The following is a 13842-nucleotide window of genomic DNA, read 5'->3' as shown; positions in this document are numbered from 1 at the left end:
ACAGGGCCTTCGGGAATATCAAGTTATTTCGGGAGAGGCTCTTTGGGTCTGTGCATCACACAAACCCATGAAACCACTAAAAGGAAAGAAAGAAAGGAAAAAAACCCGATAAGGGAATTTTACTGCTTGTTGATAGATGTTCTTGGTGCCTCGGGCTCCGCGTGCGTTTTTTGAAGTCGATGAAGAATTTTTTTCCCAACACGAGAGAAGCTTCGATGCCAAGGCTGCGAGCAGCAAACAAGCTATACATGCGCTTCTTACTAGAGCCAAGCCATTCCAAACACATTCCCCACCACCACCACACACACATTTCAAAGGAACGACGCTAGCTTATGTCCCGAGTCCTGACTTAAGTGTAACTTCCTATTTGTCTCTTTGGCCTGCAGATGAGGAAATGACCTGTTCTACCCAGAGAGTAAATGAGTTCCCTTCTTTTATACTGATTGGCACAACGTATCACCTTTTTAACGCTGCAAAACGTTGCACCTGGTCAAACTGTTAGGGCTATAGCTATAGCTTTACTCATAAAGTGCATTACACGCATGAGGAATTTGATTCAATGTAAAAAACGCCGCTTATATAAACAGCTCCTCGCCACTCCACTAAAGTTCCCCAACCGCAGGGATTTCAAATCTCACACACACACACACACACACACACACACACACCAAAAAAAACTACAAAACGGAACCCCCTTTTCTTTTTTCCCGGGGAGGGGGGGGGGGGGTATCGTTGCGAGTAGAACGTCTCTGACGTCTGTTAAAGCTTTTTTGACGTTTCGTATGTTCACTTTGTGCAGCGCATGGGTTTTGATCCCTACAGGAACTGGGTGGCTCGGGGAGACTCTGGCTCTGTAATTACAGGCCTCCTGAAGTAAATTATAGCTATTTGTGTCTCGTTCCTCCCATCTGGACCACCCAGGCGGCCGTGCTAGCTCTCTCGCTCTCTCTCTTTTCTCTCTCTCTCTTCCCTCACTCACCACCCCCCCCCCCACCCCCTCCCCAAGTCCGGCCCCAACCACCCTCTTCTCCTTCAAGACCCGAGCTCTGCTCCGCTCTGTGTCCACATGAACTGAGAACGCCACATGGAATGGAACACCAGTCCTCAACTGCTTGTTTTTCCCTCTCTCTTTCTCAATCTCTTATAGTTTCTCACCATCCCTTTCTCTCTTTCTTTTAATCTTCATTCTCTCTCTCTTTCTTTCTCTCTCTCTTTTAATCTCTCTCGCTCTCATCGCTCCAGTCTACTCTACACACAGCCTTAAAGAGACAGTTCCTGGAAATGTCGCTCGCGAGAGGAAGAAAATGTGCAGTGTGGAAGCAGGCGTTTTAACACCCCAGTGGCTAGTCATTTCACCACGAGGAGAAAAGGCTTGACATAATGGGATACTATCCACAAAAAGACAATAAGAAATACATGACATTCTCAGAAAGAAACACTTAAATAGACCTGATTTAATTGAATTCATTACATTTTAAGAACATGATGGAGTATATCTCAGTGCAACCTCCATGTCTCTATAAACTCTATAGGCGATTCTATGGGAAAGAACTGTTGGTTGATATCAGGTATACAGAGGTGACAAACAGAAGATTACGATAGGCGGCAGCCTTTTGCCACGATAGTACATTGAGGCAGAAAACGAATCGTAAGCATCTCCGAGGTTTTTGAAGCATCATTTCTGTCTAAAGTCTAACCTGTTTCAGCGTCGGCTGGTCAAAACCAGGTATAGCAAGCAAACCCTGGAGGGGGGCGCGATGGGTGTGGGTGTTCAGTTTGTGTGCGTGTCTGTGTGTGTGTGTGTGTGTGTGTGTATGCGTAGCGTGCGTGCCCGTCCGCTCACCACTGGACCCTGTCTGTTCCAATCTCAAAGCATTTCCTCTCCATCAGACGGAGAGGCCACGCCCCCAGACCCCCCCCCCCCCCCCACACCCAGAACCAAAGAGCCTGACAGTCATATAGGAAGCCTTTACAGCAGTGAAATATGTGGCTTCTCACATCTGGCTTCCAAAAGTGTTAGCCTTGCCTGGGCCACCTTTGAAGTGCTACGCTCCAGATTAGTGCTGTTCTGTTCCCTTCTCCACTTTGCTTCTTTTTTTTCTCCTTCCTGCTACACTGGCAAATAGTTCTTCTAGGCCAGCCCAGGCCACATTCAAGGTATTCTTTTTTGGTTAACATGCTCGAACGTCTCCCCATCTATTATCTTCTATTCTATTCTGTCCGGTTGCATTGTCCATGTATACTATAGCCCCTACTCAGACCATGGCTATTCTACTCTTGTGTTGTCCAACCCCCAGTACCAGGGCCATGCTGGGTCAGTCCAGGCCACCTTCAAAGTGTAAGTGCCGTAGATTAGCTGGATTAAGGAGGGGGGCCTCTGAAAAGCCTCATGTTGCTACGGAGGAAGAACCAACCGCCACCAAGAGGACTGGGGCGTGTGCGTGGAATAAAGCAAAAACAACATCTCAAGATTGAAAATGTAATGATGATGTTTTAGGTATGTCCATTTCTAAACCCATTCTCGCTGCTGTTCCGCACAACAGCCCGACCAGCTGAAGAAATCACAGATTTGAGGCATTTCTGAGACCATTCATGTTTCTGGAAGATGCTTCTAAACTTGTATTCTATTGCTATAGTTTGATCACTTCAAATAGTCTTTCCTCTTAAAATAACTAACGACCGAAGATAGCCGATCCACAAGCTCACAGCACGTGTTGTGAAGCTTTCACAGAAGGCTTCCATGGAATCCAAATGACTGAAATCAGTCGCGGTGACTGAGAACTTCAATCCATGCGTATATATGCTCGTACCTGCTACCCAGAGGGCCACACTGCTACGCTACCTTCACTTGTAGCTTCACAAAACCACACTGCTACTTGTTGCTGCGCAAAGCCAGCGCTGCTATGTGTCACTTTGTACCCACTACACAAAAAGCCATGCTTCTACCCTGAAGCTCTTAAGATATACATTCTTCTAGTTTCACCCAACACACACCACACGCACGCACAAAATTACTTCACAAAATAACCTATTAAACCTTTTCAGCGGGCAGAGGGAATACAATGAGAACACATTCTCTCTGCAGGGAAACCCCAGATTAGTAATAACGTCTCAATGCTCCTGACATACTGTATTGGGAACCACAGAGAAACGGGCCTTGGGTTCAAGAAGCCTGGCCCCATGGCATTCCCTTGCTAGGGGCACCTCCTATAAGGGCCACAGCCCATAGCATGAAGCCTGGCCCCATGGCATTCCCTTGCTAGGGGCACCTCCTATAAGGGCCACAGCCCATAGCATGAAGCCTGGCCCCATGGCATTCCCTTGCCAGGGGCCACAGCCCATAGCAGATGGGAGAGGAGAGGAGAGCAGCCCCAGAATGAATGCAAACCCCTCTTTGTCATTCAACCCTTCAATTTCTTTCAGATGTTTCCCCAACAAACTAGGGAATAAAATAAAAGGGAACTTTTTCTCTTTCACAACAAAAGCAAATGGACCAAAACTTTCCCAGAGCGTAAGACAATGCCAGAGTGAGTCGGGCAGGGGTGAGGGTTTGGCGGGGGCAGGAGAGGGAGGCTGGTGTTGTGCTATCTTTACCTATAGAAATACAGTGAGCGTGTGTGTGTCGTGTGTGTGTGTGTGTGTGTGTGTGTGCGTGCGTGCGTGCGTGCATGCATGCATGCATGTGCGGACTGTGTGCGTGTGTTCATCAGTATTCAAGGAAGGTTGCGCATTACACTGAATTTAAGAGGGAAAAAACATAATCATGCAGGAATTTGGGGAACACACACACACAGCACACACACACACACAAAAGAAAACAAGAACCACATCAATCTCAAGGCATTGCCTTAAAAAAAATAAAATCTACAGCAACGCAAAAGAGTCAAAACCGTAAGAACAGTTACGAAAAAACCACATGAAAAATCTGTTTCGGTTACAATCTATTCAGATGTGCCAGTGGTGTTAGCCACCACACATAAATTTCCACCAGGGTTGGCATTTAGGCACTTTCTATTTCCATATGTATAGACTTGCCTCTGCTAATTATGCTAATCATAGGGCAGTGTTGGCCACTGTTGGCCACTGTGAAAAATAGTCACATTAGACACTCCACTGACCGCTAATGCTCCTTAATGTGTGGTTGAAACATACATTCATCCCTGCCTGAAAGGCTAAACTTTTCCACGTTGCTGGTCTCATTCAGACGAGAAATGAATTTATTGAGCCCAAGGACCACTTCTTTTTTCTCCCCCCTCCCAAGCACCAAGAAAATGTTGTTCTCTCCCTCTCGCTCTGCCTCTGGCTCTTTATCTCCTCTACATTTTATATGGTGTAAAGAGGGAGGCAAATGATCCAAACCCTAAGGTGACTGGTGTCTCTTTATTTCACATAGACCAAAGACAAAGGTTACTGTTCAGTTGGGACAGAAAAGAAGCCGAGTCGAGAGATATCAGTCTTCATTGTCCAGTTTTCACTTGATTTTGCAACTTTTTTTTCTCCTTTTTTACAATATCGACCACTTTCGCGGGCTGTTGCACAGCATCTTGGGAAAAATATCCCAAATAAATGTTTTATCAACATGTTTCATGTCACTGTAAACTCTCCTCGGACCCAAGAAAACGCATCGCAAATGCTTTTGTATTACAAACAAAGTATCTCGCAAAGTCAACAGCTAAATCAGAAAGACAGCTATGTTTTCTCAACACCAGTGTGCGTGCTCGCGCGTGTGTTTTTAATAACGTGCATGCTAACGCAATGTGTCATTTATACATGCGAGGCTGTAGCTGTTCCATGTGTGTTTATTTGTTGGGGGGGTGGTCCGGTCTATTGGAGAGGGGTCGGGGATGGGGGGTGGGGTGGGGCGGGGGTGAGTGGAGAGAGGCGATTGGAACGAGAGACTCGCATGGAGAAAGGAGGGTGAAGGAGAGCGTGGGGGAGTTGAAATAAACATTTAGAAGTGACCCAGGTTGACTCTGGACTTGTTTGTTCTCTCTACCGGTGAGGTCCTGGGCCCTGAGCGCTGGGAGTTTATTTATGTAGCTGGGGCACTGCCGCGCGCTGTTCACCTCCAATAATGGCTCATAGAGCTCCCTTTCTGTGTCTGAACTGGGCCGCTGTGTGCGCTCCCATGAATTATAGCATTTACCTGATGCCGCCGCGCACAGGTTTGTTTGGAGAGAGCCGCGACCAAAACGCCAAAATGCCACATGTGCGTTAGCTTGTTTGCGCAAAACGAACCCACTTGTGTGCTGCTCTCTCTCTCTGTATGTCTTAGGCTTGCTCTCTCTCTCGTGATCTATCAGTCAAAGCTTGCTGTTCTTACTCTCGAAATTTGCTTTCTCTATCCCGAGTCTCTCTGGGAAAGGCCTTTGGTGTGTTTACTTGGCTGTGCTGGCTGGCTTTACAGTTTTTGGCTTATTGGTGTGGTGTTTTGGAATGTACCTACTGTCGACTGTCTCCTATGCACTGACCGAGGCCCAATTCACATTATGATTTTGATTATATTTGTCTCACGACGGCCCGCAGCTTACCGAAAAAACAACACCGTCATATGACAAATTATAAATTGGACTTCACTCCTGCTATGTTGTGTGTGTATGGTCTTTTAACCCCCCCCCCCTCCCTCACGCTACACGGCCCCTTTATGGGACATGTGGTGGGCCTGCTCTCCAGATAGGCCCTGTCTCACTGCACCAGTATTTGGACAGCTTGACTGTGTGTACACGTCTTTCATGCCTCACCCAAGCTCTGCCAAGAAGGATGAGTTTAGTTAACGTAAGAGTAAACACCGCCACTTGTACATGTAGAACCCCCCCCCCCCCCCCTCTCTCTTTCTCTCTTAAACATGCTACTCAGAACTGGGCCTTTATGAGAGAGCGGGAATCATTTCAGTAGCTGTGAGGAGAGCAAAGAAGAGCAAAGAAGCTTGACCGGTTTGGTCTGACATACACATAAACATACTGAAACGCACTACAGTATACAATTGATTATTCGCACTTGACGTGAACACGGTTGAGCGAGTGATCACTTTCCAGTCACCACACAGCCGACAAGTCTCACATTTATTTATTGAAAGAAAAAGAGACAAGAGAGAAAAAAATGATGCACAATGCGTGATCATATGCCAGTGTCGCGTTGCAAACTTATAGATCTGCTAGTCTTGCCACGGGACATTTGTGTATATGACAAAATTATATATTTTTTGTTTTGTTTTACAGAGAGACCAACGAAAAATAATAAAGTGTCAACTCGGCCTTAAACTTTCAACCTAGTTCCTTTCCCATCCCCCAATGGCCTGCTCCTACACCTCGTTTTATGAACCTTCTCCTTTCTCACTGTGGACAATACAGGCTGGCTGTGGCTCACATGGATGGCTCACACCAACTCTCACACTCTGTCACCACTTTAAACCTGGCAGCGTCCACTGCTTTTTGGCAAAGTATGCAATAGAATAGTATTATAGTATACAACACAAAATATAAAAAAGTGGTTCAACTTAATAACTCCTACACGTTGTGCATTTGTGTATATACATTTAAAACATTATTAATTTTATGTTGTACAAATTTCAGATTTTGTCCACTGGCTCCAAAGAAATAAATAAATAAATAAGAGATGAAACGCCGAGACTAGAGACATTTTAAGGTAACGAACAAGAACAGTGAGGGGGCGCCTGCCACATATAACAGAGCGTTGCGCGTTCGAGTCCCGTTCATGACGACCTTTGCTGCATGTCTCTCCCCTTCTCTCTCTCCCTCTTTCCTGTCTATCTAAAAAAAAGAACAGTGAGGAATTGGAGTCTCTCTGTGTCAAGCCTCTCCTCTCTGTAGCTCAGCGGTGAGCCAACAATGGTCCTTAATCCCCTTGTCAGACTAAACACAGATAGTTTTCACACAACACGACACATGCACACCTAGTAGCTTCACAGGTGTGCAGGGGGGGGGAAGGTAATCCTACTTGTTCTCCTCTTGCGCCACAGCCAATGTTATTATTGCGTCAGAAAGCTCTTTTTTTGTTAGTACTTTTCATTGCTTTACTTAAATATTTATGAAACTCACAGACAGGCTTAACCACTTTCGAAATGTTTCCAAAAATATCAGATCAAGTTTTCTGCCCCAACAGCAATGATATGATTATTAATATAACATAGCCCCCTCCTTTGGGGTGTGTTTGGTCATTATACATTGTGACATATACCATGAATGTGTCCTTTGCATTCACCAACTACTAAGAGCAGTCACATCAAACTAGGGACATACTATCCGACACTAATGAGAATGACCCCCCAGCTTGTTGCTGTGCTCAGCAAACTGCCGCTTTTAGGAGGGAAAGAAGCAATTAGACAAAGTCCAGGTGGGTTGACTTCACAGATAGAGCAGACAGACAGCTGCCAGCAGGATATTCAGGCAAGCTGCCACCAAAGGTGGCAAAGACGACAAGTGTGCTTGTTTTATGAGCTGCAATACGATGCCAACAATACACACACACACACACACACACACACACACACACACACACACACACACACACACACACACACACACACACACACACACACACACACACACAACACACACACACACACACACACACACACGCAACGACGCACACACAGTCAACCCAGAGCTACAGCATGGCAGTTGCATTCATAAAGGACACCATTAGACTAATATATTATGCATATCAGGCTGTGCAGTGACAACATTATAAAGAGGCTGACGCAGAGACGGCTCCAGTCGCTCTTAGTGAAGGCATACAAAGACTTAACACTCATCTCACTGCTAGCCTCGTAAAGATCAAACCACGAGACAGTGACAGCGTACAACGTAATTTCAAATTGATGTTTGACAACATCATGTATGCGTCTCATCCCATTGCTGTATATCTGCTGACCTGAGCTATGTGAGCTCAACTCAACTGTCCCATTAGAGAACCTGTCTTCCCTCCCTTGGGAGACAGAGCTCGCACGTTTGAGTGTCTGCGTGCGTGCGTGCGTGCGTGCGTGTGTATTGCCTAATTTATGCATTCAGTCATTCAACAGTGTCACGCACATTTCATATAGCAGATCCACAAGCTCAACCGCAATGCGTGACCCTGCAGATCAGCCACCTATTTATGTATTTAGCAGATCCACAAGCTCAACCGTAATGCTGTGACCTTGTAGATCAGCTATTTATTTGTTTATTTTCTAGGTGTGCGACACCGCCGTACGACCGAGTCTAAAAGCTGGGGCTTGTGTGTGTGTGAGAACTAACCGCTCCTTGTTACCGACCACTCTCCTCTCCCATTGAGGCCCTCGCAGCAGCTTTGTCAATGGGCTATTGGTGGAAACAAGGCAGGCAGAAACTTTAGAAACACGGGCCACGGCCTCTTAAAGGCACAGCGCTCCTTTTCAGCCGCCGTTCAGTTCAGCCTCTCTCAATCCCCACCCACCACAGCAAGCAAAACAACTGGCACGTAAACATCTAAACATCGGCCCCCCTTTTAAAGCAGCGCTCGAACCAATTAGCTCGCGAGGTAACCGACCCCGGGCCGGCGGCGGCGGCGGTGCCAAGCGTCAATGAAACTGTGGCAAAGCACAGACGGCTTTCTTGTATCGGTAAGACATCGGAAAGCCTACCATAACCACATTAATCCTGACGTCACTATTTTGGAAAGATTTTTTTTTTCCGACTGAAAATACATCCAGATCTGCTTTTTTTTTGGTATTTGTCGTACGGGTCAAGTGGTTAAGCGAATAACTTGAATGAGTATTTTATTTATTGGGTTTGACCTAATTCAGGAAACTGACAGAAAGCACACAAACAAAAACATTTTCTAACCATCACCATCAGCCATCAGGGTCCAATGCAGTCTTCTGGTGACTTGGTGGGCTTAAAAGGATCCCTATAGTCTGTTTATATTCACCCAACTGCTGTGGCACTTTCAGAGCGTGCAAAACAGGTGGGTAAACTTCAGCTGCATTCACTTATATATTTTTTTCCTCTTGTAAGGAAAGGAGGAGGGGTAGGTAGAGGGTGGGGGGGGGGCTGCCTGCCTGCTTGCCTCTTGTTGAATGGAATCCAAGAATAGTTAGGGACCACACAGGGAGCTGAGGGGGGAGGGGGGTATGGGGGGGGGGGTCAGGGCCCTCAAAGATGGCTAACCATTCACAGAGCCCATCTGCTGCAGGGATCAGCCCCGGCACTGAAAGCCTGGGGGGTTTAAAAGGAATTTGGCCAGTGTGAAAAACCAAATAAAGCAGCCTCTGCCCCCGAAAATGTACAGATAACCTAAAAGGACGGGGAAGGAAAGATGTCAAATACGGAGGGAAAAAGATGTGAGAAGTGGGGTCTTACAGACAGACAACAGACGGCTACAGCCTACAGCACACACACACACACACACACACACACACACACACACACACACACACACACACACACACACACACACACACACACACACACACACACACACACACACACACACACACACACACACACACACACACACACACACACAGGTAATGACAGGCATCGAGACTTTGTTGTGTTTGTTTAGTGGTGTCTGAGAAAGTTTTGTATTTCTCAGGTTGTGTGCAGCAATAAAAATCAAACAGAACAGAACAAAATGTAACTGCACGCACACACACCACGCGCACACACACACACACACACACACACACACACACACACACACACACACACACACACACACACACACAGTCACACACGCACCTTTTCAGATCACACCAACTCAGCCACAACACAAATCAATTGAACTATAATTTATAGCGAGTTTATAGGCTATTAACCATATCAGCCCTAGCATTCCTATTCTGGGCATGTCATCATAATTGGCCAATAATAGGTTCACAACACATTGGCATAGAGGGGGAACAGGGAAGAGGCCCAAGTACAGACCCCTGGGGGACCCCCCATCAACAAAGTATATAGGCTAAATTTGAAGTGGTTAATGTGCATCTTGAACCAGCCCAATATGAGGACATACCTGGGGAAACAACAACAGCCCCTCACAATCCTGATTCCTGAAACATCTTAAACAGGGGGAGCTGTTAGTTACGCATTCATTCAGTCAACCTGTTAAGTCAATGGGTATTATCATGGCACCGACAGAGGTGACAAGGCCACCCTGCCTCTCTCCACCATGCACTGCTGTCATTCAAAGTCCACTTGAAAAACAAAAACAACAAACTGTGACACAACAACATCCTCTAAAATCAATAGAAAAACACTCAACTTGAAGTACACTTAGGTCCCCAACTTGAGACATGAACCAAGGAAGCCTCAATGCTGCGTGCTTACCAGTGACAGTGCTTATATCTGAGGGATACATACACGCTCTATATGGCTTCTATGTGCATGTAACAGAAGTGGAAAGAAAAAAAAACCCCGATCCACAAGACAACTTCCACCACAAAATGATAATGACAGACAGATCACACGCACACACACACACTCTCTTGCCAGTGCACACACAGCTCCAAGACAAACACGAGACTCACTCACCTTCCACCCATAGTTGCTCGATGTCCGTTTCGATGGCGGCGACGCGTAGGCCCACCGACAGCGCGCCGAACACCAGTAGTCCGATAAACAGCACCTTGCCACAGTGTCTCTGGATGTGGCAGCCCAACGAGAAGAGCAGGGCCTGGAACCTCGCCCGGAGCCACAGGGGAGCCTTCTGACCGACAGCCTTGCCCTGGAGGAGCACAGGCAAGGACAGAGCAGCGTTATTATCCTAGTATGGCAGTGGTTCTCCCCACAGTTTTCTTGACAGTTCTCCTGACAGTTTTCTGATAAAGCTATGTTTCTATGTCAGTCGTTCTTCGATTTTTCAAAAATAGCAGACCTACAAGCTCGTATCGCGCCACTCGGTGGCGCGATATGAGCTTGTAGATCTGCTATTTTTCAATAGCTAAAGCATAACATGATGCTAACACCCGTTCAGAATGGGCTAGCAGTGATTCTCAACCATTTTAATTTCAAGGACACCCAGTTTGACATGCATTAGGCTACGGGGACCCCCATTTAATGGCATTTCCATCATTTAACTCTGAGAGTACAGTAACTCTCCAAGTTACAGACCCATAAGGGTCCATTGGGTTCCTAACATCTCTAATTTAGCTATAGGGACCCCCTGAAACTCCCCAGACCCCACTTTGAGAACCAATGTTCCATGGAATTATATTGGATTGCAAAAAAGGAATTTGCTTATGATGAGACGTCTCATTGCTTTCATCCATTGTTGGTATAGCTTGTCCACATATACGCTATCTATTGTATAAATGTAAAATGCCAACTGTTAAGTGTGGTGTGCGGACTTCAATGTCCAAAGAGTAACAGCAGAGGTAAAGTATTTAGTATTGCTGTATAGTAGCCTACTGGCCTATGCTTCATTCCATCATTTCCATTTATGAAAAACAGTGGACATGACAACTGCCACAAACTGTTATAGTCCACTGATAATAAACAATAAGCTAGATGCAGAGTTAGTCAAAAACCAGTACATGCTGGTCCTGCTAGACCAGCTTCACCACTGAGACCGTTACTGTCACACCCTGGCCTAGCTGGTGCACTCCAGTGCACTTATACCCACTTAAAATGGTGCCAATGTCTGCCAGGCCTGCTAGCATTAATAACACCAAAGGTTGTTATGAGGTAACATTTCTGCCCAGACAACAGTGGGCTCAAAGTTATAATAAAGACAGCCGTTGGGGATTAAAACAGGGCATATCTATCCATCCTCTTTGAAGCACTACTTTTTTTGCTGTTGTCATCATGAAATCCTTTTAACCACTAAGTCCATAAATATCTAACTATTACTCCTCTAGACATACTAAAAGGGGGTTTCTATTGGGATTAACAGAATGTCAAAGCACAGAAAATAAGGTATTGTAGCTAGGTCTAAACACAGATGGGTCTACTTGCTTGTATTTTTAACGGTTGAAAAAAGGAGGAAAAAGTAGTAAGTCTGGCTCCAGGGTGTCAACGTGTGAACATTTAGCCTTATTCAGTCAAATATCGAGTATAAATAAGCACACGGGGTTCAAGAATGTGAAGTGCAGCCAGTGTTGCTTGTTATTCGCAATCGCTCGTTAAGTAGGTTAAAGTTAGAAACAAGAAGAAACACCATGTCATGTCTACTCTCAGCTCTTTTGGCGTTGACATTTCATAATGACTTGTTGCATGATTCTGTCAGACTAAACTATTGTGCACATAGAGCAGCAGAGTAGAGACACTGTGGGGCCTGCCCCGCTGCTCTGTTTTGGTTTCTCCCTGGCTGTGCTGAAGCACGTCCCAGCGTCCGGGCGGTCCAGAGATGCTTTGTCAGATCAAACTCAATCAATGAATTCCTTTACGGAGACCCACCGCATTTCCAAACACACACACACACACACACACACACACACACACACACACACACACACACACACACACACACACACACACACACACACACACACACACACACACACACGCACACACACACACACACACACACACACAACCCCGTGTGTGTGTGTGTGTGTGTGTGTGTGTGTGTGTGTGTGTGTGTGTGTGTGTGTGTGAGAGTGTGTGTGTGCGCGCGCGCACGCACAGATCACTGCTGCGGGGGGAACCCAACGAATAGCTCCACTCCGCTCTCTCACTGGAGTTTTTCTACAATGAATGAGGACATTGGATCGCCTTCCAACTAAGACGAACAGCAAACATAGTTTGTTTGTAATGTTTTTAGAATACTACCCAGTACCCCACACACACTGTCAGAGCCCCATGCACGCTGTAGCAGCCTGCAGGCTACCCCCCACATCTCCACTCCACGGTCAGTCACACATGCACCATCGCTTTCACGATCCATTCTAGATATCAATCTATAAAACGTCCCATTCACACAGTCGACTGAATGGAGCCGCTTTCGTACAAGTCATTGTGCCAACTTTTAAACTGCAAGCGTTGTTGTCGTAGCCTATATTCATGAATGATGATCACCTTTGAAATCTGTTTAAGTGCGAAAGCAGCGTGGCAATAACTGGGTCTTCGGTGTAGGTCTGGGTTCGCACTAGGCGGCGGAGAACGCGCATAGCTCGGGGGTAAACCTCCAAAGACGCCGGAGGAGGAGGACCCCGCCGGGACCCCGCGATGATGGCGATCCGAGGCCATGGTGGTCCAAGCGAGAGGAGGGCTGCGAAGCGACGGAGGAACGGTGCGGATTCAGAAAAGGCGACGGCGATAATAATCCAACATGGAACGCGAGCAGGAGCGCATCCAGCGCCGCCGGAGAAGAAACGTCCGTAGAATATGTTCTATAAATCTTCCGTTGAGCCAAACAAGTCTCGGAACTCCATCCCAACATCATGCGCCCAAATCCGTATAAATCCTTCAGTCTTCATCCGTCCCGATAGCTTATAGAAAACAACCCGTCTCAGAGTGAGAGCAGCGGCAGCGGTACTGGTGGTCGTGGGTTCTCTCTCTCTCTCTCTCTGTTCGTGTCAAGTCTAACTAACTAACAGCTCTCCGCGTCCTGCAGCCAGCGGTAACATTATGGACAAGTTCGCCTCTCGGCAAATCCTGAAAAGGGAGGTTTGATGGAAAAGTGCTCCGGCTCCCATTGGCCAAGGAAGAGGCAAATTACTTTGCAAACATCGCCTATTATTAGCTGCTAAGCAACAGCTCACCAAAGTGGAGAGAGAGAGAGGGAGCGAGAGCGTGAGGGAGAGAGAGAGAGAGGGAGACCACCCAGGCTGCCGCTCTGCTGCCTGGGCTGGAGGGGGAGGGAGAGAGGAACTCTTTCAATAAACTCAGCACAGCGCGCGCGCACGCACGCACACACGCACAC

General features: G+C 46.7%; 1 protein-coding gene across 1 annotated transcript in view; it reads right to left on the bottom strand.

Annotated features, from left to right (window-relative positions):
• The window catches only part of ptch2 (patched 2), a 25776-nt gene extending 12276 nt beyond the window's left edge, over nt 1-13500 (bottom strand). Inside the window, 3 exon segments of the mRNA XM_083782795.1 lie at nt 10020-10030; nt 10512-10704; nt 12996-13500. Coding sequence (XP_083638921.1) covers nt 10020-10030; nt 10512-10704; nt 12996-13166 — 375 coding nt within the window. The 5' untranslated portion in view covers nt 13167-13500.
• Nucleotides 13501-13842: the final 342 nt, after the last annotated feature.

Source organism: Protomyctophum parallelum (genome assembly GCF_964188405.1).
Source record: "Protomyctophum parallelum genome assembly, chromosome: 14".
In the NCBI taxonomy this organism is placed as follows: Eukaryota; Metazoa; Chordata; class Actinopteri; order Myctophiformes; family Myctophidae; genus Protomyctophum; species Protomyctophum parallelum.
Note: the sequence above shows the minus strand (reverse complement) of the source record. Positions and strands in the feature narration are given on the sequence as shown.